This window comes from Anomalospiza imberbis, chromosome 28, assembly GCF_031753505.1.
Source record: "Anomalospiza imberbis isolate Cuckoo-Finch-1a 21T00152 chromosome 28, ASM3175350v1, whole genome shotgun sequence".
Taxonomy (NCBI): domain Eukaryota; kingdom Metazoa; phylum Chordata; class Aves; order Passeriformes; family Viduidae; genus Anomalospiza; species Anomalospiza imberbis.
Window position 1 is genome coordinate 1702955 of NC_089708.1, and position 26289 is coordinate 1729243.

A 26289-nucleotide genomic window follows, 5' to 3' on the forward strand; every position below is an offset into this window, starting at 1 on the left:
CATCCCATCCTTTTACCCCTCCAATTCCATCTCATTCCCCCTCCTGCCCCATTGCATCCTTCCCTTCCCACCCCATCCCATTTTACCCCCCAAATTCTACCTTAACCCTTTCCTGCCCGTCCCATATTGCCCCCGTTCCCACCCCATCCCATTTTACCCCCCAAATTCCACCTTAACCCTTTCCTGCCTGTCCCATATTGCCCCTGTTCCCACCCCATCCCATTTTACCCCCCAAATTCCACCTTAACCCTTTCCTGCCCGTCCCATATTGCCCCCGTTCCCACCCCATCCCATTTTACCCCCCCAAATTCCATCTCAACCCTCTCCTGCCCGTCCCATTTTACCCCCCAATCCCATATTATCCCCCCACCCCACCCCATCCCATTATCCCTGCTTCCCATCCCATCCCATTATCCCTGCTTCCCATCCCATCCCATCCCATCCCATCCCCTCCCATCCCATCCTTTTACCCCTCCAATTCCATCTCATTCCCCCTTCTGCCCCATTGCATCCTTCCCTTCCCACCCCATCCCATTTTACCCCCAAAATTCCACCTTAACCCTTTCCTGCCCGTCCCATATTGCCCCCGTTCCCACCCCATCCCATTTTACCCCCCAAATTCCACCTTAACCCTTTCCTGCCCGTCCCATATTGCCCCCGTTCCCACCCCATCCCATTTTACCCCCCCAAATTCCATCTCAACCCTCTCCTGCCCGTCCCATTTTACCCCCCAATCCCATATTATCCCCCCACCCCACCCCTTCTCGCCCCCCCATCGCATCTTCCCTCCCTCCCGTCGTGCCCGCGCCCTACTTTGCATAACCCCGCCCATTTCTCAGATTGGCCACGCCCCCTTTCCCACCCCCGCCCTCTCCTCGTGCACCGCCCCCCCCACACTCTGTCAGGGGGCGTGGCGGCGTGGGCGTGTCCTCCGCGCCGCCCAATCAGCGCCGCGTCCGCTCGTGGGCGGGGCCGCGCGTGCGCTCGGGGCGGCGGCGGCGGCGTGGCCGCGGCTCCGGGCGCTCCTCGACGGGGGCGGCCATGGACCCGCCGCGGCCCTTCCGCCCGCCCGGGCCCGCCGCGCCCGCGGCGCGGGGGCTCCGCGGGCTCGCCGGCTTCTCCCCTCGCCCGCCCTCGCCCGGCCCCGCCCAGCCCCGAGCCGCGTCGTCGCCGTTCCCCGCGCTGTTCCGCGGGCTGGGCCTGGATGAGCGGCCTCTGGAGAGGCCCCTCGGTAGGTGCCGGTGGTGAGGCGGTGCAGGGGGCCAGGCGAGCCCCGCTGCCCCGCTCACGGTGGCCGTGCTCCCGCAGGCCGGGGCGGCGCTGGCGATAGGAAGGCTGTGGCTCCGCCCGGCCCCGTGCAGCGGCAGCAGCAGCAGCAGGAGGAGGACAAGGGGGCAGCGCTGGCGGCGCTCCCCACGCGTGGGCAGTGAGTCCCCCACACCCCTAAACCCTCCGTGCCCACCCTCCTCCGGGTCCTCCATCCATCTTTCCTGTTCCTCCTGTCCCTTTCTGTGTTCTGCCCTGTTCCTTCTCCCCTTCCATCCCCTCTGTCTCCCCCTGCCCCATATGTGCGCCCTATTCCCTTATTCCCTCTGTCTTCCCCACCTCCCCTGTCCCTCCCATCCCTTTATCCCAAAACTCGGGTGTTTTGGGCCCCCAGGCCGCTGTGGGGCAGGAGGAGGGGGATTTCGTGGGGTCGGGCTCGCCGCTGGGGGTTTGCAGCCAGGCCAGCCCCAGTGTGTCCCCAGCGTGTGCCAGGGCTCACCGCAGCCCCCCTTGGGGACGCAGGATCCTGTGGAAAGGCAGAGGGGGCGCGCTGCCCACCCAGCCCGGACGAGCCGCCGCCGCGCCCGCCCCGTGCCCGCCCAGCCCCCAGCCCTGCCCGACGCCCGTGCCCACCCCGGAGAGCCCCTCAGCTGCTGCCAGGCCGTAAGTGATGGCCCCAGCCCCGCGTTTGGGGGTCCGGGTGCTGCTGGGTCGCCGCTGAGCCCCCGTCCCTCGCAGGACGCAGGGGACCAAGGCGGTGGCGAAGGGAGCCACGGTCCCCGTGGGGCTGAACTTTGTGAAGATCCACTGCCAGAACGAAGCTGTCTACCAGTACCACGTGACCTTCAGGTGATAATGGGGGGCCGGGGTCCCCCACAGCCCCTCGAGGCTCCCCCACAGCCCCTCGAGGTTGGGGTGTCCCCTGGCAGAGCCTTCTGTGTCCCTCCTGCTGTCGCAGCTGCCATGAGGTGGAGCGGCCCCGGCACATCAGAGGGCTCTGGTTTTTTGCCTTCAGGGGGGATTTCGGGGGGCTGAGCGAGGTCTGGGGGAGGCAGAGGAGGGAGAAAAGCCCCTGTGTGCCCCCAGCCCCGAGGTGGAGTGCAAGGCTGCCCGCTTTGCCATGCTGAAGGAGCAGCGCGCCGTGACCGGGGACGTGATGGCCTTCGACGGCTCCATCCTCTTCCTGCCCATCCAGATCCCCAAGGTAAGGGGTAGGGGGGTCATCCCCGGCTTGGGGGTACCGAGGTGCCCCTGTTTTGGGTGGGAGAACCCCTCTGGCCCTGCCAAAGGTCAGCCTGAAGGCTCAGAGGAACAGCGACGGGGAGGAGATCTTCATCAGCATCCAGATGACCAAAGTCCTGCAGCCCAGCTCGGATCTCTGCATCCCCTTTTACAACGTGGTGTTCCGCAGGTGAGAGACCAAAGAGACCCTCCCCGAGCTCCAGGGAGGAGACCCCTTTCCTCCTCCTTCCTGTCAGTCCTCATCCACTCCTACTTTTCCTGCTTTTCCTTCCTTAGAGTGATGAAAATCTTAAATATGAGCCTGGTTGGGAGAAATTTCTTTGAGCCTGCCCAGGCCACCACCCTGCAGAAATACAGGTGGGTGCTGGCACCTTCCTTCCCACAGGATCATCCCTGTTTCCCTGGAAACTGGGAAGTGTTCCCAGGTCAGCCTGACTTTGGAGTGGCTGTTTTGAGAAGTTGGGAGCTGGGAAATGCATCCCTGAGTTTTGGGAGCTCCTTGGCTGCTCCGAGTTAACCCAGGCCTCTTTCCCTCTGAACGCAGCCTCCATATCTGGCCGGGATACGCCGTCAGCATCGGGAGGAAGGACGGGGGGCTCTTCCTCATGGTGGACGCCATCCACAAGATCATCCGCAGCGAGTCCGTGCTGAGCGTGATGTGAGAACAGCAGCAAAAAGCCCCCAGAGCCGTGGGGGACGAGGGTGCTGCAGAAAGTGGGATGGCACAGGGGGGCAGCATCCCGTGCCTCTCCTCTTTTCCCAGGCAAACCATCCACTCCCAGAGCCAGAGGACGTTCCAGGACGAGTGCACCAAGCAGCTGGTGGGGAGCGTGGTCATGACTCGCTACAACAACCGCACCTACCGCGTGGATGACATCGACTGGGACAAGACCCCCAAGGACACTTTCACCCTGGCCAGCGGGCAGGAGATCACCTTCGTGGACTACTACAGGTGAGGAGGAGCTGCTGGATCATCCCGTGGGAATGGGCAGGGTGCTGATCCCAGGTCGGGGGGTGGGAGCAGGGAGGTTTCGCTGCCCACGGCGGGGGTTTTGGATCTGCAAGATCCGTTCCAAACCCCAATTCCAGGGCTGTGTGACAGTGCTGTTTTTCCAGCAAGACCCACGGGATCACCATCAGGGAACTGGACCAGCCCCTGCTCGTCCACAAGCCCAAGGAGAAACAGATGCCAGCGGGGAGGGTGAGCTGGGCACGGAGATCCACGGGCTGCTCTGGCCTCCTCCAGCCTCTGGGGAGAGCAGGTATTCCCAGCCCCTGGAATGCTGACCCCCTGTCCCTCCCTGCAGCGCCAGCTGAAGATGGTGCTGCTCGTGCCAGAGCTCACCTTCCTCACCGGGCTCTCCGACCTGCGCAAGAACAGTCGGATGCTGAAGGTCAGAGCCTGTCTCATGGCCTGCTCCCAGCTTTCCCGAGGGTTTGGGAGGAACCCCCCAGCCCTCCCTCACCGCTGGGTGTTGCCGGTGCAGGAGGTGACGTGGGAGATGATCCAGAGTCCCCAGCAGCACTACCAGCGCCTCACCCACCTCCTGCGCCGCATCCGGGACACCCCGGACGCTTCCCGGGAGCTGGAGCACTGGGGGCTGGTCCTGGACACGGATATCTACAGGGTAAGGGCTGCGGGGCTCCCGGCCTTGCCCCTGGCCACCGAGGCACTGGAGGCAGCTCCGGAGATTCCCGCTCTGCCCAGACCCAGGGTCGCATCCTGCCCGTGGAGCGGATCAACCTCCGGCACCGCTCCTTCCTTCCCGCCGAGGAGCTGGGCTGGCACCGCGAGGTGACGAAGGAGGTGCCCATCGCCGTGGTGAGCAGCAGCCTGCCCTGGTTGGGAAAGCTGGGATGGGTTTTCCTGAGCGCTGGCATTCCGGCTGAGCCGTTTCCAGCACAAACCCTTCCCTTGTTTATGTTGGATTTGCGCTCCAGCCTGTTTTTCCGAAGGAGTTGGAGGTATGTGGCTCTGGTGTCTGTTTTCCCACCTCGTCCCAGGGTGGAGGGAGCCTTTCACATGCAGGAATTGGATGGAATTCAATCCAAATTTCTCTTGGGCCACTTTCCCAAATTCTCCTCTGTGCTCCAGATTTCTCTTGGGCCACTTTCCCTCTCCCAAACTCCCCCCTGTTCTCCAGGTTCCTCTTGGGCCGAATTCCCTGTCCCAGATTCTCCTCTGTGCTCCAGATTTCTCTTGGGCCACTTTCCCTCTCCCAGATTTCCCTCTCCCAATCTCCCTGCTGTGCTCCAGGTTCCTCTAGGCCCAGTTTTCCTCTCCCAAATTTCCCTCTGTGCTCCGTAGGTTTCTCCTCTCCCAAACAGGAATGTGCTGCATGGATTGGGAGCCGCAGAAACACCCCCAAACCACGGCCTGTCCTGGCTTTTCTCCCAGATCTCCATCAATTCCTGGCTCCTGATCTATCCCAAGCGGCTGCAGCACCTGGCCAAGGACCTGCTGGCAGCCATGAGGAGCAACTGTGGGGCCATGGGAATGCAGGTGGGGCAGCCCACGGTGCAGGAGCTGCGGGACGACCGCATCGAGACCTACATCAGGGCCATCCAGAGCTCTTTGGGAAGCCAGGTGAGGAGCAGGAACATCCCTGGGGATCTTTGGGAAGGTGGGTGGGAGTCCACGTCAGGTTCTTCCTCTTTGGGAAGCCAGGTGAGGAGCAGGAACATCCCTGGGGATGGGGCATCTTTGGGAAGGTGGGTGGGAGTCCATGTCAGGTTCTTCATCTTTGGGAAGCCAGGTGAGGAGCAGACACATCCCTGGGGATCTTTGGGAAGGTGGGATGGGAGCTCACGTCAGGGCCATCCAGAGCTCTTTGGGAAGCCAGGTGAGGAGCAGGAACATCCCTGGGGATGGGGGATCTTTGGGAAGGTGGGTGGTAGTCCATGTCGGGTTCTTCATCTTTGGGAAGCCAGGTGAGGAGCAGGAACATCCCTGGGGATCTTTGGGAAGGTGGGTGGGAGTCCGTGTCAGGTTCTTCCTCTTTGGGAAGCCAGGTGAGGAGCAGGAACATCCCTGGGGATCTTTGGGAAGCACCTGGGGGGGTCTCAACCTGCAGAAGAAGAGGCTCAAGGGAATCTTATTTTTCCCTAAAAATCCATGAGAGGAGAGCGAAGTCAGGTGGGGGTTGGGAACAAAGGACAGGACAAGAGGGAACGGCCTCAAGCTGTGCCAGGGGAGGCTCAGGTTAGACAGCAGGAGGAATTTTTTCATGGAAAGGGTGGCTAAACACAGGAATGGGCTGCCCAGGGAGGCGGTGGAGTCCCCATCCCTGGAGGTGTGGATGTGGCACTTGGGCTCGTGGGTTATTGGTGACCTTAGGTTTGACTCAGTGATCCAGGAGGGCTTTTCCAACCTGAGCAATTCCGTGATTTCCCTCAGGACAAGGTGCAGCTGCTCCTGTGCATCATCCCTGGTGGCCGGGACGACGTCTACGGGGCCATCAAGAAGCTTTGCTGTGTGCAGACCCCGGTGCCCTCCCAGGTGGGCTGGGACCCCCATTCCTGGGAATCCGTGGCTGTCTCCAGCCTCACTTTTCCCTGTGTTTTCCCTCTCCACAGGTCATCAACGCCCAGTCCCTCATGGGCCATCCCGGCAAGATCAGGAGTGTGGTGCAGAAAGTTCTGCTGCAGATCAACTGCAAGCTGGGCGGGCAGCTCTGGGGGGTTGATATCCCACTGGTAAGGCAGGAAAACCCCGGGAAGAGGCCTGGGATGAGCCTGGAAGCTCTGGAGGGGTTGCATTCTTGTGAAGGAGTCGGACTGTTGTGGGCACAGGGTGGATGAACCAGCTGGAGAATCGGGGTTGGCTTCTCTTGGGTGCACAGGAGGGATCCAAGCCTGGAGGTGTCTGACTTATCCCTAAATCCCACCCTGGCTGGTTTTGCCCCTTCCAGAAGCAGCTGAGGTTTGTCGGCATGGCTATTATCCCTAAATCCCTCCTGCTTTTGCACCCTCCAGAAACATCTCACAGTTGTTGACATGGGCATTGCCCCTAAATCCCACCTGCCTTTCCCTGCTCCGTTATCCCTAAATCCTACCTCTCCTCCCCTCTCCAGAAGCAGCTGATGGTCATGGCCATGGCCATTGTCCCTAAATCCCACCTCTCCTCCCCTCTCCAGAAGCAGCTGATGGTCGTGGCCATGGCCATTGTCCCCAAATCCCACCTGCCTTTCCCTGCTCCATTATCCCTAAATCCCACCTCTGTTCCCCTCTCCAGAAGCAGCTGATGGTCATGGCCATGGCCATTGTCCCTAAATCCCACCTCTCCTCCCCTCTCCAGAAGCAGCTGATGGTCATGGCCATGGCCATTGTCCCTAAATCCCACCTCTGTTCCCCTCTCCAGAAGCAGCTGATGGTCGTGGCCATGGCCATTGTCCCTAAATCCTGCCTCTCCTCCCCTCTCCAGAAGCAGCTGATGGTTGTGGCCATGGCCATTGTCCCTAAATCCCACCTCTCCTCCCCTCTCCAGAAGCAGCTGATGGTCGTGGGCATGGACATCCACCACAGCAGGAGCCAGGGGATGCGCTCTGTCATCGGCTTCGTGGCCAGCATGAACCAGTACGTGGCTTCCTGGGAAAGGGGGGAAGTTTTCCAGCTCTGCCCTGGCAATTTGCAGGATGTCCCAGCCCAAAACTCCTTTCCTTGGCCGGGAAGGGGGTGAGGATGCTGCTGTCCCCGAGCTGCTGCGCTCAGTGTCGGGAAGGGGCTGGGAATGCTGAGCCAGGGCCGGTTTGGGGTTGCACAAGACCTCGGTGGACTTTGCCTGGTGCTGGGGGGGTTCCTCCAGGCTGCTCATTCCCGTTCCATCCCCAGCATCCTCACCAGGTGGTACTCCAGGGTGGTTTTCCAGATGCCCCACCAGGAAATCGCCGACAGCCTCCGGCTCTGCCTCTCCCAAGCCCTCAAGCGCTTCTACGAGGTGAGGCCGACCAAAACCACCCTCCTGTGGTTCCACGTTCCCCCAAAACAAAGGGAAAACCTCCCAAACTTCCAGCCTGGACGCGTGCAGGGGAGCAAACCTCCCTGGCAGCCTTTGGACTGGATGTGGAGCTGGGCCAGCTCATCCTTATCTGGGGACGTGTTTGCTCAGAGGGAAGTGCCACGTTACAGCTCCCAGAGCCTGTCCCTTGTCCCCAGCGTGAGAAAAGCAGCCTGTGACAGGGCAGGGGCCAGGGAAAATCCCAGCTCTTGGGATTTTCCCAGAGAAGCCTCATCCCTGGAAGTGTCCAAGGCCAGCCTGGGATAGTGGGAGGTTTCCTGCAATGGCAGGGGTGGGATGAGATGGGCTTTGAGGTCCCTTCCAACCCAACTCATTCCAGGATTCTTTGATTTTATTTTCTCATCCCTCTGTGGATGCTGCAGGAACAGCCCTGGACACTGGAATTTGCTGGGCAGGAGGGCCTGGAGGGACAGGGAATGGCTTCCCACTGCCAGAGGACAGGGATGGATGGGATATGGGGAAGGAATTCCTGCCTGGGGTGGAATTCCCAGAGCAGCTGTGGCTGCCTCATCCTTGGAAGTGTCCAAGGCCAGCTTGGAGCACCCTGGGATAGTGAGGGGGTGCAGGGGGTGGAATGAGATGATTTTCAGGCTCCTTCCCACCCAAATCAGTCTGGAATTCTGTGATTAATTCAAGCACATCCCTCCCCAAACCCACCCCGAGCTGCATCTCTGCGGGGACTCGCTGTGGGTTAAATTCCCAGCTCCATCCCAACACCCGGACTTCTCCTGAGCTGGGAACATTTTCCCACCTCCCTCAGCTAACCCTGTGCATGGCAGGGGAGGTAAGAAGGAGCTGATTTTCCCCATTTTCCCCCCAGCTGAACCACTCCCTGCCCATGAAGATCGTGGTGTACCGGGATGGGGTGTCCGACCCCCAGCTGGACACGGTGCTCAAGTACGAGGTGCCCCAGCTCCAGAAGAGCTTCCAGACCTTCCAAAATTACCAGCCCAGCCTTGTGGTCATCGTGGTGCAAAAGCAGATGAGCACCAACTTCTACTGCCTAACAGGAGAGGAGTTTGTGTCCCCTCCCCTGGGCACCGTCATCGACCACAGCGTCACCAGCTCGGGCTGGTGAGAGGCAGAGCTGGGGCTGGGGGAGCTGGGATGGGGTAAAAAACACCCTGGGGAGGGATAAAAAAACACCCCCAGGGGAAAAAAATAACCTGGGTTTAAAAAAAACGGAGGGGAAAGTGCCCCAGGGTGGGAAGAAATTCGCCCTTGGTGTGAAAAAATGGCTGTAAAAGCACCCCGAGGTGCAAAAAAAAATGGTTGTAAAAATAGCCCAGGGTGCAAAAAGAGCCTCGGGGTGCAAAAGCTTCCCAGGGTGACAAAGAAATTGTAAAAATAGCCCAAGGTGTTTGAAAGAATCCAGCCCAAGGTGTAAAAAATGGTGTGTAAAAGCCCCCCAGTTTGCAAGAAAATGGTTGTAAAAATACCATAAGGTATTTTATCATTTATTGTTTTTACAAAATAAGGCACTCTGGGATGTAAGAGCACCTCGAATGCAAAAAATGGTTATAAACCCATCCCAGGGTGCAAAAAAAAACCCCAGAGTGAAAGAAATGTGGTGGCAAAAACACCCCAGGGTGCAAAAGAAATCCCTGTGGAGTGCAAAAATTGAACCCTTGTGGTGCAAAACCAGCATTCTGGGGTGAAAAAAACAGCCCAGTCGGGGGTTCACAGCACCCCGAGGTGCAAAAATGTTAATTTTGGGGTGGAAAACAATGAAAATGGGGTTTGTTTTGTCCTTGCAGGCAGGATTTCTTCCTGCTGGCCCATCACTCCCGGCAGGGCTGCAGCGTTCCCACGCGCTACATCTGCATGTGGAACACGGCCAACCTCAGCCCCGAGCACCTCCAGAGGTAAGGGGGGTCCTGGGACCCCAAAATCCTGCCTGGGGAAGGGGAGACACCCTCAAAACTGCCAGGGGAAATGCAGGAGGCCCAGAGACCCCCAGGATCCCACAGTCCCCCAAAATCCTGCCTGGGGAAGGGGAGAGACCCTCAAAACCATCCAGGGAAAGGGCAGGAATCCCAGAGCCCCCCAATATCCCACAGTCCCCCAAAATCCTGCCTGGGGAAGGGGAGAGACCCTCAAAATCATCCAGGGGAAATGCAGGAGTTCTGGAGTTCCTGAGATCCTGCAGCCCCCCAAAATATTGCAGAGGGAAGGGGAGAGACCCTCAAAATCATCCAGGGAAAGGGCAGGAATCCCAGAGCCCCCCAGTATCCCACAGTCCCCTAAAATCCTGCCTGGGGAAGGGGAGAGACCCTCAAAATCATCCAGGGGAAATGCAGGAGGCCCAGAGCCCCCCGGTATCCCACAGTCCCCTAAAATCCTGCCTGGGGAAGGGGAGAGACCCTCAAAATCATCCAGGGGAAATGCAGGAGTTCTGGAGTTCCTGAGATCCTGCAGCCCCCCAAAATATTGCAGAGGGAAGGGGAGAGACCCTCAAAATCATCCAGGGGGAAATGCAGGAGTCCCAGAGCTCCCCAATATCCCACAGTCCCCCAAAATCCTGCCTGGGGAGGGGGAGAGACCCTCAAAATCATCCAGGGGAAATGCAGGAGGCCCAGAGCCCCCCAATATCCCACAGTCCCCCAAAATCCTGCCTGGAAAAGAGGAGAGACCCTCAAAATCATCCAGGGGAAATGCAGGAGGCCCAGAGCCCCCCAATATCCCACAGTCCCCCAAAATCCTGCCTGGGGAAGGGGAGAGACCCTCAAAATCATCCAGGGGAAATGCAGGAGGCCCAGAGCCCCCCCCAATATCCCACAGTCCCCCAAAATCCTGCCTGGAGAATGGGAGAGACCCTCAAAATCATCCAGGGGAAATGCAGGAGTCCCAGAGCCCCCCAGTATCCCACAGTCCCCCAAAATCCTGCCAGGAAAAGAGGAGAGACCCTCAAAATCATCCAGAGGGAAATGCAGGAGGCCCAGAGCTCCCCAATATTCCACAGTCCCCCAAAATCTTCCCTGGAAAAGAGGAGAGACTCTCAAAACCATCCAGGGGAAATGCAGGAGTTCTGGAGTTCCTGAGATCCTGCAGCCCCCCAAAATATTGCAGAGGGAAGGGGAGAGACCCTCAAAACCATCCAGGGGAAACGCAGGAGTCCCAGAGCCCCCCAATATTCCACAGTCCCCCAAAATCTTCCCTGGAAAAGAGGAGAGACTCTCAAAACCATCCAGGGGAAATGCAGGAGTTCTGGAGTTCCTGAGATCCTGCAGCCCCCCAAAATATTGCAGAGGGAAGGGGAGAGACCCTCAAAATCTCAAGGGGAAAGGGGAAAGGGCAGGAGTCCCAGAGCCCCCCAGTATTCCACAGTCCCCCAAAATCCTGCCTGGGGAAGGGGAGAGACCCTCAAAACCATCCAGGGGAAATGCAGGAGTTCTGGAGTTCCTGAGATCCTGCAGCCCCCCAAAATATTGCAGAGGGAAGGGGAGAGACCCTCAAAATCATCCAGGGGAAATGCAGGAGGCCCAGAGCTCCCCAATATCCCACAGTCCCCCAAAATCCTGCCTGGAAAAGAGGAGAGACCCTCAAAATCATCCAGGGGAAATGCAGGAGGCCCAGAGCCCCCCAATATCCACAGTCCCCTAAAATCCTGCCTGGGGAAGGGGAGAGACCCTCAAAATCATCCAGGGGAAAGGGCAGGAGGCCCAGAGCCCCCCCCAATATCCCACAGTCCCCCAAAATCCTACAGAGGGAAGGGCAGGAATCCCAGAGCCCCCCCAGTTTCTCAGAGAAGGAAGAGCAGTTTTGTGTCAGGGTGGGGACCCAAATGAAACCCCCCAAATTCAGGAGTTTGGGTAAATCGCTCCCTGGAGCAGTTTGGGCTCCCTGTGCAGGCACTGGGCTGAGCCTGCTGCTCATACTGGGTGAACTGGGAGGGGGTGGATGAGGCGGATCCCACACCTGGCTCACCCCATTCCCAACCTTAGGATTCCCAGGAATCCTAAATCCCATTTCTGGGACAGCTGGGAGCAGGTTCTGGGAGGGATCCATCCCCTTTCCTGGAAATCCCAAATCCCATTTCTCCCTGTTCCAGGAGGGATCTGAACCTGGATCCATCTGATTCCCAGGAATCCCAAATCCCTCCCTGTCCCAAGGACAAGGAAGAGCTGAGAGCAGGTTCTGGGAGGGATCTGAACCTGGATCCATCCCCTTTCCTGGGAATCCCAAATCCCATTTCTCCCTGTACCAGGAGGGATCTGAACCCGATTCTGTCCCCTTTCCTGGAAATGCCAAATCCCATTTCTCCAAGAACAGGGACAGCTGGGAGCAGGTTCTGGGCGGGATCTGAACCCGGATCCATCCCCTTTTCCAAGAATCCCAAATCCCATTTCTCCAAGATCAGGGACAGCTGGGAGAAGGTTCTGGGTGGGATCTGAACCTGGATCCATCCCTGTTCTCAGGAATCCCAAATCCCATTTCTCCAAGATCAGGGACAGCTGGGAGCAGGTTCTGGACGGGATCTGAAGCTGGATCCATCCCTGTTCTCAGGAATCCCAAATCCCATTTCTCCAAGATCAGGGTCAGCTGGGAGCAGGTTCTGGGTGGGATCTGAAGCTGGATCCATCCCTGTTCTCAGGAATCCCAAATCCCATTTCTCCAAGATCAGGGTCAGCTGGGAGCAGGTTCTGGGAGGGATCTGAACCCGGATCCATCCCTGTTCTCAGGAATCCCAAATCCCATTTCTCCAAGATCAGGGACAGCTGGGAGCAGGTTCTGGGTGGGATCTGAACCTGGATACATCCCTGTTCTCAAGAATCCCAAATCCCATTTCTCCAAGATCAGGGACAGCTGGGAGCAGGTTCTGGGAGGGATCTGAACCTGCATCCATCCCTGTTCCCAGGAATCCCAAATCCCAATTCCCTGCCTGTCCCAAGGACAAGGGACAGCTGAGAGCAGGTTCTGGGTGGGATCTGAACCTCGATCCATCCCTGTTCTCAGGAATCCCAAATCCCATTTCTCCAAGAACAGGGACAGCTGGGAGCAGGTTCTGGGTGGGATCTGAACCTGGATCCATCCCCAAGAATCCCAAACCCCAATTCCCTCCTGTCCCCAGGCTGACCTTCAAGCTGTGCCACCTGTACTGGAACTGGCCGGGCACCGTCCGTGTCCCTGCCCCCTGCAAGTACGCCCACAAGTTGGCATTCCTGGTGGGCCAGGTCCTGCACCACGAGCCCAGCGCCCACCTCTGCGAGCAGCTCTTCTTCCTTTAACCTGCCAGGACCCAGAAATCCAGGATTGGCCTGGGATTGCACCCAGAAAACCGGGATTGCACCCGGAGTTCTGCTCCTCGCCCGCTGCTCTTTGCCCCCCTGCCAAGGGGGATCTTCCTCAGTTCCCTGTTCTGGTGTTAATTTATTCTTTGTTTGTTGCTTTCGAGGCTGCTCGGGATTGCAGCAGCATCCCGGGGCTGTGGGGTTTTATTTTGGGATTTAATCCCCCTGGGGATGAACCCAAAGGAATATCCTGCTGGTTCCCAGCCCTCCCACTAAAGGGGGTCGAGTTAATGAGCCCCAAAAGTGCTGCTGCTCCCACAGCTCATCCCTATGCAGGTGCTGGATGTAAATCCCAAAGATTTCAGGGTTTTTTTTTTTCCCCCTCCCCAGTTTCTTGCATTTCCATGCACATTCAGAGTTGTTTTTTTTTTTTCCTGGGCTTTTTCAAGCTGCTATTGAACAAACCAGCTCCAGTTTGGCCAGTTCTCCTGTCCTTGAGGAGTCACTGGTTTTCCAAGGAGAATTCTTTGTGGATTCAGGTCATTACCCCAGGGAAAGGTTGGAGTTTTCACCTATTTTAGGTGCTTTTTTTTTGCCTTACTCGAGACAAGTTTGGGATTCCCTCATTTTTCTCTTCGCTGTAACCAGTTTTTTGGTTCATTCCAATAAAATCGTTGCTGGCAGCTGCTCCCTCGTGGATTTCGGGGGGGTGCTGGTGGTCCCATCCTGCCCCTCATTCCCGGGGGATCCCAGGATGGAGCGGGGACCCTGAGGGGGGTCACAGCAGCAGTGCCACCGGGGTTGTCACCTTGTGCCCCGGGTTAATCATTCATCCCTGTTTATTTGTCAATCCCGGCGGACTTTGGCAGCCGTGGCCCAGCCTGGGGTGGGATTTAGGAACAGATCTTGGCCCTGGGGGTGCTGGGCTGGGGTTTTGGGGGTCCCCCAGCTCTGCCTGACCCCATCCAGCAACACTTTCTATCCCAGCTCTGCCTTTTCCTTGTCCCTGACAGCTCGGTGGCAGCGGGGAGAGGAGCCGGGATGGCTCTGGCTGCCAGGATTTGTCCCCCTCTGGACCCCCCTGGGCTTTTCCAGGGGGTCTTTGGGGACCCCCAGCCCCACCCTGGGGGATGTTTGGTGCTGTGACCCCTTGGGAAGGGCTTGAGGGGTGGTCAGCGGCCCCAAGGGGGGTTTGGGGTGCGCTGTGCCCCCAAAAGCTGTTTGGGGAGGTGCCCCGGGGTGTGCTGGGGGATCTGGGGGTCCCTTGGAGGGGGTCCTCGGGGCCTTGGTGCCCTCGGGGTGGGTGGTCAGTGGCTCCACGGGGTCCCAGTACCCCCGGGTGGGTTTTTGGGGGCTCCCCGTGCCCCAGGGTGGGTGTTTTGGGGTCATCCCAGGGCATGCTTTGGGGCAGTCTGGGTGGGATTTTAGTGGGGGGGTCCCGGGTGGGATTTTTGGGGATCTCAGTGCTCCTGGGGTGAGTGTTTGGGGGTCCCAACGCCCCGGGCAGGGGTGTTGGGACAGTTTGGGGATCCCGGGTGGGATTTTTGGGGGGTCCCGGATGGGGTTTTGGGGGTCCCGGGTAGGATTTTTAGGATTCCCGGGTGGGATTTTTTAGGGGGTCCCAGGTGAGATTTTTGGGGTTCCCGGGTGGGATTTTTGGGGGTCCTGGATGAGATTTTTGGGGTCCCAGATGGATTTTTAGGAGTTCCTGGTTGGGATTTTTTAGGGAGTCCCGGGTGAGATTTTTGGGGGGTTCCGGGTGGGATTATTTGGGGGGTCCCGGGTAGGATTTTTGGGGGGTCCCGGGTGGGATTTTGTGGGTTTCCGGGTGGGATTATTGGGAATCCCGGGTGGGATTATTGGGGGTCCCGGGTGGGATTATTGGGGGATCCCGGGTGGGATTTTGGGGGGTCCCGGGTGGGATTTTTGGGGGGCCCGGGTGGGATTTTTGGGGGTCCCGGGTGGGATTGTTGGGGGTCCCGGGTTGGATTGTTGGGGGTCCCGGGTGGGATTTTGGGGGGTCCCGGGTTGGATTTTTGGGGGGTCCCGGGCGGGATTTTTGGGGGGTCCCGGGCGGGATTTTTGGGGGTCCCGGGTTGGATTTTTGGGGGTCCCGGGTTGGATTTTTGGGGGATCCCGGGCGGGATTTTTGGGGGTCCCGGGCGGGATTTTTGGGGGATCCCGGGTTGGATTTTTGGGGGATCCCGGGCGGGATTTTTGGGGGTCCCGGGCGGGATTTTTGGGGGATCCCGGGTTGGATTTTTGGGGGTCCCGGGTTGGATTTTTGGGGGTCCCGGGTGGGATTTTTGGGGGTCCCGGGTGGGATTTTTGGGAATCCCGGGTTGGATTTTTGGGGGTCCCGGGTGGGATTTTTGGGAATCCCGGGTTGGATTTTTGGGGGTCCCGGGTGGGATTTTGGGGGGTCCCGGGTTGGATTTTTGGGGGTCCCGGCGCTGCGCCGCGGAGGGGGCGTGGCCGGAGGCGTAGGGGGCGTGGCCGGAGGCGGCGGCAGCCAATGGGGGCGCTCCCCGTGCCGGCGGCCGCGCGTGCGCCCTGCGCGGCCCCGAGCGGCGGCGGCGGGAGCGGGAGCGGAGGTAGGACCGGGATGGACCGGGATGGACCGGGATGGACCGGGACGGACCGGGACAGGCACGGCAGTGCTGCCATGCGACGGGGAACCGGCTGCGGGGACGGGCCCCGCGGGGAGGGAGGCAGCGGAGCGGGGGGAGCGGGCTGGGGCCGGCCCCGAGCCCCGGATGGGGATGGGGGATGCAGGGAGGGATGTAGGATGCTGTTTAGGGTTTGGGGCCGGTCCTAGGGGCAGCCATGGGGGCTGGTTTTGGGACAGCCCGTGGGGTCTGGGGCAGGGGAGGGTGCAGGTGGAGGTGAGGTCGGAGGTGCGGGATCCTGTTACGGGGTGCAGGACTCAGTTTTGGGGTGCAGGGCCCAGTTATGGGGTCTGGCACCACCGGTGGAAGCTCTGGGACCGGGCAGCGGCGGTGGGATGGGGAGAAGGCTGAGATGGAGCAGGGACCGGGCGACAGCAGCAGCTCCGGTCCGGGGGGCACTGGGCAGGACCGGGGGGTCCCTGTGGGGTGCGGTGCCCGGGGGATCTCCCGGTTCCGCTGCCCATCTGCCCGCCCCGGGCTGGGGTCACGGGAAGGAAGGGACCGGGCGCTGTCCGGAGGCTCCAGGGGCAGCCCAGGGTGTCGGTGACCCAGGGACGGGTCCGCTGCCAGCCCCGGGACGAGCCGCAGGGCACGGAAAACCTTCGGCTCCCGGGAGCCCTCCGTGCCGCAGGACGCGTGGAGCGCCGTTTGCTCCCGAAGGCCCCGCTGGCTCCGACCGCCCCGGCAGGAGCGGGACGGGTCCGGGGGTGGAATGTGGGGGCCCCGCTGGCCCTGTCCCCTGCCGGTGTGCGGCAGCCAGCTGTCCCTGCGCGGGATTTCGGGAAGCGCCTGGCGCCGGGCTGACGTCGCCGGGGTCATGCTCGGCTGTGCCAGCGGTTCTTATTCCCGGCGTCGCCTTCCCGCTCCGAGCGGAGGGGGGTGGGGACGACGCGTGGATTGCGGCCGGGATCGGTGATCTCTGGCGAGTGGAGCCCGGGGACATGGGAAGGGTTTGCCTGGCCTCGGGCGCTGCGCTGTGCTGTCGTGGCATCGCTCCCGGGCACATCCCTGCCTGCCGGGCATCCGTCCCTTGGCGTGGCAGCGGTTTGTCCCCGTGCCCCGTCCCGAGGAGCGATAAAGTAGGTCAGGCGCTGGCTCCGGGCTCCGGGAGCGCATCCCGGAGGGAGGACGCCCTTGAAGGTAGCGGGCAGGAGGCCGGGGGGCTCCGGGGGGCCCGCAGCTGGCGGTGGGGGGGGCGAGGCTCGGTGTTCTTTGGTGCTTGCCCGTTTGTCCCGGGATGCTGGGCTGGGTGTGCTGGGCGCCCTCCCGCCCTGCCCCGGGATGGCAGCAGCTCGGAGCCCCCCGGGATGTGCCTCCTTGGGCCCTTCTCTTCGCGGGGGCGGCTCCTCCACCTCGTTTTGCCCTAAAACGGAGCGAGCCTGTGCAGCTCCGGCCGCTGCCCGGCTCTGCCTTTCCTTTGGCAGCAGGGGGGGAAGGTTGAGGTCCGGTTTTCCACCCTGGGTGTATCCGGCTCGGCCCGGCTTCGGGAGAAACCCCCGCGAGGGGTTTTGGCAGCGCAGAGAGCTGCGTGCCTTGGCACGGGCCGGGCCGTCGGTGTGCAGGGAGCGGGACGGCTCCCGGTGGGACCGGGGATTTGGGGAGCACCCGGCTGGAAAGGGCAGCCAGCGGGACGTGCGGCCAGCCGGGACAAACCTTTGGCACGTTGGGCTGTGTGCCAGCACCTGTGGGAGTCACCGGCGGCCTGGATGTCCCACGGAGCCCAGGAGGACCCACCTGGAAGGGTGGGTTGGGATAGGGAGGCAGAGGAAGGGGCTGGGCTCGCTGGGGGATGCTGAAGAGGTCCCTCGGGTCCCCCCACCCAGCAGGGTGGTCCCAGCACCAGCACCGGCACTGGATGGGCTCCTTCCCTCGTTTTGGGAGGAGAGGGGTTAAGTAAAAGCATCTGAGCTAAGCCCTGGCAGGAGAAGGCTAAAAGCTCCCTGAGAACAAAGCTCACAAAGTGGTGGTAAGCTGGTAAAACCTGCGGGAATGTGGGAGCCTTCAGAGGCAGTGGGGTCCTGGATGAGGAGTGGGGTCTTGCGGTTCCCCGGCAGCCCCTCGGTGTGGGAATCCTGGCCCCAGGTTATTTTTGGAACAATTGCTTGGCCGGGCTTCAAAAGTCTCCTGGTTTTTGGAAGAGACTGGAGCCTGTGAGCCATCAGCACAGGCCAGGCACTGCGGGGTGCCCAGGGCTGGCTCGGGAGCACCAGCAGCCCCTCCAGGGGGATCAGGAGGTGCACCTGGAGCCCCACACTGGGACTGGGATGGCTGCTGCATTGATGGAGGCAGCAGACTTTTATTTTCTCCTTGCCAATCCGAAATTTGCCGTCCACCTTTCAGGGAAGCTTTCCCAGGAAGGCAGCCTGAGCTCCAGGCTCTTGGGTGCCTCCCAAGGTGGACGTGCAGGTCGTGCCTGGTGTCCCCTCCTCTCCCTGAGCCCCTTCCTTTGCACCCCGGGGCTGTGCCACCCCTCTTTTATCAATTCCCGGCCCTTATGAAAGGGACAGAGAGGGCAAGGACTGATTCTGGGCAAACACTATAAAGGCACCTACAGTTAAACGGGGCAGCACTCGGTTCATGGTAATTATCCTGGTTAAATTATAACCTAAAGAACAGGCCACCTCTGTCCCCAGGGCTCCCGTGTTCCTCCGAGCGCTGCCTTTGAGGTGTTTGTGTCCCAGCCCTGGGGACACCGAGGGGACCCACGCGTGGCCAGGGCTGGAGCCGGACTCCTCACCCCCCGCAGAGCTGGATTTGGGGCTGGCACAGCTGGATTTTGGCGCAGCCCTGCCTGCTTCCCGACCACCCTGCTCTTCCCAGGGTCCCCGCGGTGCTGCGGAGCTGGAGAGCCCCCGGGAGCCGTGTCCTGGCAGCCCCCCACGGTGAGTGAGGGGCTTGGGGTGGCTCAGGGTGGAGGAGGAGGGGGTGATTTTGCATGGAAAGATTGTGGAAAAATGCAGAGTCCTCCTCAGGATCTGGGTGCTCGCAGCGCTGTTTCCCCTTTCCCGGAGGATAAATCCATCGGTGGGGTGGAGGAGCTGTGGTTGGAGCGCTGGGAATGCCAAAGCCAACAGCAGTGTGGTTTCTCTCCCAGCATCCCAGAGGCACCATGATCCCCAGCGCGGGCCCCCGGCGCTGCTGCCTGCTCCTGCTGCTCTGCCTCCTCCCCTGCCCGCAGGTCCGGGCGGGCAGGGACAGCCCCGGCGTCTCCGCAGCCTCCTTCCTGCAGGATCTGCTCCAGCGCTACGGGGAGAGCCAGACCTTGAGCCTGAAGCAGCTCAAGGCCCTGCTGAACCACCTGGATGTGGGAGTGGGACACGCCAATGTCTCCCAAACGCCGCAGCAGCGCCTGAACCTCTCCCGCGTAAGGAGGGGACCCCAAAACCTCCCTGCAGATTCCTGAAATCTCCCTGCGGAGCTGTGGGAATCTCAAGGCACATTTCTGTCCCTTCCCTCCCCCAGTGCTTCAGCTCCGTGGAGCTTTTTGCCATCCACAACCTGAGCGAGGGCTCCCCTGTGGGGCACAGGGAGTTCAAGGAGTTCTGCCCCACCATCCTGCAGCAGCTGGAGTCGGGGGCGTGCGCCTCCGAAAACCTGGAAAATGAGGAGAATGAGCAGACAGAGGAGAGCAGGCCCAGCTCAGCTGAAGGTAATTGGGGTGCTGGGGGGGGCCACGGGCACTGCCTGGGCCTGGGCACGGAGCTTGGGGACATGAGGAACTGCCAGTTCCCACTCCTGGGAATTCCCTGCCTCCAGCAGCTGGGAATCCTGAGTTTTCCTCGCTGTGGTGTGGTTTTGCCGGGATAACCTCTGTGCCTCCGGGATAGCTGGATGAGGAGGGGACTCTGCTGTGGGTTCTCCAGGGTGGGAGGGGGTGACCTGGAGTGACCTGCCGGCCTCCAGCTGCTGGTGGACGCTCAGCCAGCTCCCAGCGATGCCCAAGGTCTTGGACCAGCTGCCCTGAGCACAGCTCGGCTTCTCCCACGCTGGGGCTGGCTCGGGAAGACCTTTTCCAAGGAACCCCGTGGCTTCCTTCCCACCTTCCCTGCACCCAACACGATGGTTTTGTCGCAGCTGGAGCATCTGGAGCACGGGGAGCAGCCCGGGAGCCAGCCTTTCCCACCCGCCCGGGTCCGGGCTCGCCGAGAGCCTCGGTAATGTCTGGCCCTCGTTTCTTCTCGTTCCGCAGTGTGGGGCTTTGGTTTTCTCAGTGTGTCCATGATTAACGTGGCCTCCCTGCTCGGAGTCCTCATCGTCCCGTGTTCCCAGAAGGCCTTTTTCAGCCGGGTGCTCCTGTTTTTCATCGCGCTCTCCATCGGCACGCTGCTCTCTAACGCGCTCTTCCAGCTCATCCCAGAGGTGCGGTAGAACGTCCCTGCCTCTCTCCCGTCTCCGGGGGCAGCTCCGTGGGCGCCCTCTCTGCCTCCACCCCGCCGAATCGATCCAACCCCTCGTCACCTGAGGCTCAGGGCTTGGCTCAAGGGGCTGCGCAGGGCTTTTCTCACCCCTCTGAGCACCAGGAAACCCTCCGTGTCCTCCATCCCTGCCACGTCTGAGCAGTGGGAATGTGCTGGGAGAAGCTGTTTGCTGCTGCCCTAGGTGTCCAGGAGTTTATCCCTTGGAGTTACGTGCTCAGCCACGCTTGTGGCAGCAGTACTGGCATGAGCCAGAGGGGAAAAAATGTGAAATATCCATGAAAATATAATCAAATATCCATGTAAAAGCACGGAGAACAGCCTAGAGAAGCAGCGGCTTCCTCTGGAATCAGCCGGCTTTTACAAGTCCTTTAATTGCCTGGTTGTTTTGCCCCTACCTGATTTCCCAGCCTGATGTTCCCACAAGGGTTCTGGCTTCCATGAGGTTTCCTGGTGCTCTGATGGGACCGACAGAAATATCGCAAATTAATTGTGTTGTAATTGCGCAATTCTGGGGCTGAATAAATCCACCTGGATTGGAAACCTTTGGAACGTGGTCCAGGTGCCTCCTCAGAGGATGAGCTGGATTTGGCACATCCAACCTTAAAATTCCAGCGGGTTTTTCCCCCTGGCATTGCCTGTTTGCTGCTGGGCAGCAAACGCTTCATCCATGCTGGCAGTGGGATGTTTTTCCAAGCTTTTCAGCTCCAGAACTGCAACTTTTATTTGCTGGATATAGAAACCAAGCGCCTCTAATTCCTGATCTGCCAGGAATTGAAATGCCAGAGGTACGCTCCAGCCCCGCCGGCACCCGGAGCGCCCCGGCAGGGACCGGCTGCAGGACAGGGCTGGAGCGTACGAGGTGCTCGGGGGACCCGGGCGCTCTGTGGCTTGGGAATGACCCACGGAGCAGAGCTGGGGGCTGGCTGGGACATGGCCTGGCTGCCAAAACTCAGCCGAGATTCCCGAACTTTCCCAAAGCCGCTGAGCGCCGGGCTCGCCCTTTGGAGGTGGCGCCAGATGAACAACAATCACTAATGAATGTCCTCTTCTCTCCCTCCCTCCTCTCTCTGTCCTGTCGGTGTGGATTCCTTCCCCGCCCATCCCCACGTTGATCTCGTCCCTTCCCGTCTCCCGTCTCCCGGGGTGGGTTTGGCTCTGCCAGTCTGGGGTTACGGTTTCCTCTGCGTCTCCGTCATCTCCCTGTGCTCGCTGGTGGGAGCCAGCGTGGTGCCCTTCATGAAGAAGACCTTTTACAAGCGGCTGCTCCTCTACTTCATAGCTCTGGCGATTGGAACTCTCTACTCCAACGCCCTCTTCCAGCTCATTCCCGAGGTAGGGAGAGGACTGGGCGTCTGTGCTTTTCTCTCTCTCTCTCTGGGGCTGTTTCTCTCTCTCTCTGGGCGCTCGCTGGCTGGAGAAGGGGAAGGCGGCATCGGAGGGGAGCCCAGAGCGAGGTATGGAGGGCTGGAAGCCCCTTGGAGCTGGAGTTTGGAAGGGAATGGCTCCCTGCTCTGCTTCAAGCAGAGAATCGTTGTTTTATTGCCTTTTCTGGCTTTTTCTAGCCCTGGAGGCAGGTCCCCCCTGCAGAGAGGAGCCTGGATTTGGCATCCCTGCCCCAGGGTGGGTGCTGGATCCAATGCCTTGGGGCACAGCCGGCCTGGAGGAGGGAGTGAGGGAGATTACAGGTGCACAAAGGTGCTTCCTGAGCTTGTCCCCAAAGCAGCTGCTCCTCAGAGAGAGCTCAGAGCTGTGTCACCCCTCCAGTGTCACCCCAGGGGCAAAGGCAGATGAAGGACACTGCCAGGGCCTGCTCCTCATCCTCTCCCGGGTCCCCTCCTGCCTGCAGGCGTTTGGATTCAACCCTCAGGAAGATTATTATGTTTCCAAATCCGCTGTGGTGTTTGGGGGCTTCTACCTCTTCTTCTTCACGGAGAAGATCCTGAAGATGCTCCTGAAGCAGAAGGACCAGGTGAGGTGGAGCAGGGGATGGAGGGGTGGGAAACAGCAGGAATTTCGGGATGGTGGGGTGGGAAAGAGCAGGGATATTGGGATGGGAAAGAGCAAGAATATTGGGATGGCAGGGTGGGAAACAGCAGGAATTTCAGGATAGCTGGGTGGGGAACAGCAGGAATATTGGGATGGTGGGGTGGGAAAGAGCAGGAATTTCGGGATGGTGGGGTGGGAAAGAGCAGGAATTTTGGGATGGAGGCATGGGAAACAGCAGGGATATTGGGATGGAGGGGTGGGAAAGAGCAGGAATATTGGGATGGGAAAGAGCAAGGATATTGGGATGGCAGGGTGGGAAACAGCAGGACTATCGGGATGGTGGGGTGGGAAACAGCAGGACTATCGGGATGGTGGGGTGGGAAACAGCAGGAATTTCGGGATGGAGGCATGGGAAACAGCAGGGATATTGGGATGGCAGGGTGGGAAACAGCAGGAACTTTAGGATAGCGGGGCAGGAAAGAGCAGGAATATCGGGATGGCATGGCAGGAAAGAGCATGGCAGGGTGGGGAAGAGCAGGAATTTCGGGATGACTGCCAGCCCTGAATCCCCTGCTCCCGCAGCACCACCACGGGCACAGCCACTATGGCCCCGAGGCTCTGCCCTCCAAGAAGGACCAGGAGGAGGGGGTCACGGAGAAGCTGCAGAACGGGGACCTGGACCACATGATCCCCCACATCACCAGCGACCTGGAGTGCAAGCCCCCCTCCGGGGATGAGAAGGCCGTGGTGGGCTCCCTCTCTGTCCAGGTGAGCGCCCCATCCCGTGGCATTGTGGCAAATTCCCGCCTGTCAGTTAAAGGCAGTTTTGCAGCCCAAATTCTCTGTGTGTGCTGGGAACAAACGGCTCCGCTGTGCGGGTTTAATGATGAGTGGGGTGGTTTTCCCATCTGGAGGAGGGATCAGTGACCCCGTTTGGGTGCTGACTCCATCCTGGGGTGCTGTGGCAGGACCTGCAGGCCTCCCAGAGCGCGTGCTACTGGCTGAAGGAGGTGAGGTACTCGGACATCGGGACGCTGGCCTGGATGATCACGCTCAGCGACGGCCTCCACAACTTCATCGACGGCCTGGCCATCGGCGCCTCCTTCACCGTGTCCGTCTTCCAAGGGATCAGCACCTCCGTGGCCATACTCTGCGAGGAGTTCCCACACGAGCTGGGTATGTGACTCCTTGGGTCTGCCCCTGCCCCTGCTCGCTCTGGAGTCCATCCTTTGTCCATCCAGAAAGGCGATTTTGGGGTGGAATCAACAGTGATGCTGCTGAGAGAGGGGAGAGGGAGGGCTGTAAACTGCTCTGAGTAATCGCCGCTCTAAAAATAACGAGGTAATATGATGTCTGAGATTTAAATTTAGATGGAGGCATCTGAAGACAAAAAAAAAAACCCTCAGCACCTCGTTGGTTTGGGAGGGGGGAGGCGGGTTTGGGTGGGAATGTCTGAATTTGGAGTGGTCAGTGGAGGGGAGGTGGGTTTGGGTGTGAGTGTGTGGGTTTAGGGACAGCGCTGTGGTCAGTGAGTGGGAGGCGAGTTTGGGTGTGAATGTCCAAATTTAGGGGCAGATGAGGAGGGAGGTGGATTTGGGTGTGAATGTCTGAATTTAGGAGTAGTGGAATGGTCAGTGAAGGAGAGGCAGGTTTGGGTGTGAATGTCCAAGTTTAGAGGCAGTTGAGGGGGGAAGGTGGGTTTGGGTGTGAATGTCTGAATTTAGGAGTAGTGGAGAGATCAGTGAAGGAGAGGCAGGTTTGGGTGTGAATGTCTGAATTTAGGAGTAGTGGAGAGATCAGTGAAGGAGAGGCAGGTTTGGGTGTGAATGTCTGAATTTAGGAGTAGTGGAGGGGTCAGTGGAGGAGAGGCAGGTTTGGGTGTGAATGTCTGAATTTAGGAGTAGTGGAGGGATCAGTGGAGGAGAGGCAGGTTTGGGTGTGAATGTCCAAATTCAGGGGCAGTGTGATGGTCAGTGCCCAGTGCCAGCAGCCACAGGGAGCCCACACTTGAGCTGGGACGTGCTGTGATCTTTGGGGTGTTCTGTGCACTCCAGGGGTTGGACTCTGATCTTTGTACCCCTTCCAGCTCGGGATGTTCCGGGATTCCATGAGTTCGAGTCGGTGCTGTCCCAATGCTGCTGACAGCCCTTCCCTGCTCATCCTGCCATCTCCTTCTCCCGCAGGGGACTTTGTGATCCTGCTGAATGCTGGGATGACCATTCGCCAGGCGCTCTTCTTCAACTTCATCTCCGCCTGCTGCTGCTACGTGGGCCTGGCCTTCGGCATCGTGGCCGGCAGCCACTTCTCTGCCAACTGGATCTTCGCCCTGGCTGGAGGGATGTTCCTGTACATAGCACTGGCTGACATGGTAAATCCTGAGCCCCAAATCCTGAGCCTAGAACCCTGAGCCCTGGGATTTTTTCCCTAGGAAAAGCTCTGCTTGCCCTCAGCCTGCAGGCACGGCGGGGTTTGCTCTGTTCCCTTGGCACACGCAGATGTCTCTGCTTTGCTTTGCCTGGCTGAAATCCCCGGGATGGGAGGGTGGTGGATGTTTGCTGAGGAAGGATGGGGCTGTCACTGAGCCCTCTCACCCCAATGTTTCCCCCCTGCAGTTCCCTGAGATGAACGAGGTGAGCCGGGAGGACGAGCAGAACGGCAGCGCCCTGATCACCTTCGCCATCCAGAACGCGGGGCTGCTCACGGGTTTCACCATCATGGTGCTGCTCACCATGTACTCGGGGCAGATCCAGATAGGGTAGGACCAGCCCGAGCTGCAGCCCTGATCCAAGTTTTCCATGTTTTTCTTTTTGGGGGGGAAGGGTTTTTTTTTCTTTTCTTTCCTTTTCCTGCTGCAAACATATGACGGTACCTGTGCAGGCACTGACGTCACACTACAGGAGAGACATTGCCTTGAAAGCTATTCCATGGATTTTTTTTTCTGGTTTAAGGCTGAGGGGAGTGGAATTCCCCTTCCCATAGGACTGACCTGACTTTGTCCAGTGTCATATCCCTCCTCTCCTCGCCTGTCCCAGGAAGGATGGAATGGGGAGACAGGAGCTGCTCCAGCCGTGCTGCTCCTCTCGTTGTGCTTGGAGCGTTCCCGTGGGACTTGAGGCTGTCTTGACCCCTCTGGGGGTGTGTGATGGGGACAGACAGGGACAGGCCCTTCTCAGAGCGTTCCCCACAGCCAGCCCTCAGAGCTGTGCTCTCCGAGGATGAGGAGGTTCACGATGTCACCATCATCTGACTGCTTTTGCTTCGTTTCAGCCCGGACAATGCCCTAGCGAGAGCGGGGTGAAGAGGGCAGGGGTCTTAAAGCACATTTTGGGTGTCACTTCTCAGAGCAGAGGACACCAAACTGGGTTGGAGTGACACTTGGGCTGCTGGGAGAAGCCTGCCAGGATGCCCCGACCCCCCTTCAGTCCATGCTGCTGGAATCAGGGGCAAGCCCCAGCTCCTCCTCTGTGAGGGCTGCTCAGAAGGGGATGAGAGCAGAGCCCTGCCCGGCCGCAGGCTCCAGCCCAGGGACTTCTCAGGCTGTGTCCAAGCTCACGCTGACACCCAGGATCAGCCACCGGTTTTTAAACAGTGCTAAGGTTCAGGGTGGGGTGGGGGGTGTTTTTAAAAGCAAAACTCAGACTGTGAACCTCTTTAGGTTGCATGTTCCCAGCCTTAGGGAGTAGCCAGAGAAGTTCCAGGCACTTCCCAGCTCTGCCTCCGGGCTGGCGTTCCCCAGATTCACTAGGTGAATTACTTATTATCATATTGATAAGGTTGCCCACCCCACCCGTGTTGCTTGAGGTCCCCTTGCACCCCTTTTGCCACCAGACCTCTCGTCCTGTACCTGGTGTGAGCTTGTGGCCGTGTGGATTCAGGGGAATCCCTCGTGGTTTGGTGCTGGATTGGGATGGAGGAGAGCTGCAGGTGCTTTGGAAGCGTTGGTGAAGTGTCTTCCTTCACTGCCCACCTGTGCAGGTGTGTGGGGTGTGACAGAGTGGTGGCACCGTGCTGGAGCTGAGGCTCCCACACCTTCCCTTTGCCCTCTGAGGAAAGCAAACCTGAGGCTGTGCCAGGTATTATTGCTGCCCATCTCAGGACAGAGGGCCCTGGCACAGGCTCAGCACCCCTGGCAGCGTTGTACCCTGGCTGGATCACTGTAATCCCTGAATTCCTGTAATTCCCAGCTGGGTGATGTTCTTCCTAAGCTCCTAACAGCTGTCACCAAGCCCGTGGCCTCTGGCACTGCCAGGATCCTCATGGATCATCACCTGCACTCTCGGTGGCTTTTCTAGTCTGGGCATTTGTCCCCTCAGCACCCCCCGGCTCTTGGCTTTGTCCTGCACCCCAAAACCTAAATACCAAGTTCTGGAGGAGCAGGGACCCTTTTTGGGATCACCCTTCACCCAAAGGTGCCACATGGTCCTCGGGTGATTCCCTCAAGGAGAGACTCTGCTTTGTCC

At 59.7% G+C, this 26289-nt stretch overlaps 2 protein-coding genes across 7 annotated transcripts; both read left to right on the forward strand.

The window, feature by feature from the left end:
- The first annotated feature begins 1026 nt into the window (after nucleotides 1-1026).
- PIWIL2 (piwi like RNA-mediated gene silencing 2) lies at nucleotides 1027-12771 on the forward strand. Of its 3 annotated transcripts, none has more exons than XM_068174449.1 (21): nucleotides 1027-1231; nucleotides 1309-1426; nucleotides 1789-1929; nucleotides 2005-2115; nucleotides 2353-2470; nucleotides 2556-2677; nucleotides 2785-2865; nucleotides 3053-3166; nucleotides 3272-3460; nucleotides 3625-3709; nucleotides 3816-3902; nucleotides 3996-4136; nucleotides 4217-4330; nucleotides 4907-5095; nucleotides 5906-6007; nucleotides 6085-6204; nucleotides 6995-7083; nucleotides 7339-7444; nucleotides 8346-8599; nucleotides 9283-9390; nucleotides 12597-12771. In XM_068174449.1, the coding sequence occupies exons 1-21, from the start codon at nucleotides 1042-1044 to the stop codon at nucleotides 12751-12753; spliced, it is 2736 nt and encodes a 911-aa protein (XP_068030550.1). In that variant the 5' UTR covers nucleotides 1027-1041; the 3' UTR covers nucleotides 12754-12771. The 3 variants fall into 3 exon arrangements, with proteins under 3 accessions (XP_068030550.1, XP_068030551.1, XP_068030552.1); XM_068174451.1 differs by having other exon boundaries at nucleotides 1074-1231; nucleotides 1749-1929; XM_068174450.1 differs by lacking the exons at nucleotides 6995-7083; nucleotides 7339-7444; nucleotides 8346-8599; nucleotides 9283-9390; nucleotides 12597-12771 and adding an exon at nucleotides 6645-6767.
- Nucleotides 12772-15255: 2484 nt separating this feature from the next.
- Nucleotides 15256-26179, forward strand: SLC39A14 (solute carrier family 39 member 14). Of its 4 annotated transcripts, none has more exons than XM_068174454.1 (10): nucleotides 15256-15350; nucleotides 18246-18307; nucleotides 18520-18789; nucleotides 18888-19074; nucleotides 21006-21175; nucleotides 21690-21812; nucleotides 22412-22597; nucleotides 22798-23005; nucleotides 24013-24197; nucleotides 24442-26179. In XM_068174454.1, exons 1-10 carry the CDS (start codon nucleotides 15272-15274, stop codon nucleotides 24586-24588), a joined length of 1617 nt encoding a protein of 538 aa, XP_068030555.1. In that variant the 5' UTR covers nucleotides 15256-15271; the 3' UTR covers nucleotides 24589-26179. The 4 variants fall into 4 exon arrangements, with proteins under 4 accessions (XP_068030555.1, XP_068030554.1, XP_068030553.1 ...); XM_068174453.1 differs by lacking the exons at nucleotides 15256-15350; nucleotides 21006-21175 and adding exons at nucleotides 16335-16565; nucleotides 19615-19784; XM_068174452.1 differs by lacking the exon at nucleotides 15256-15350 and adding an exon at nucleotides 16335-16565.
- Nucleotides 26180-26289: the final 110 nt, after the last annotated feature.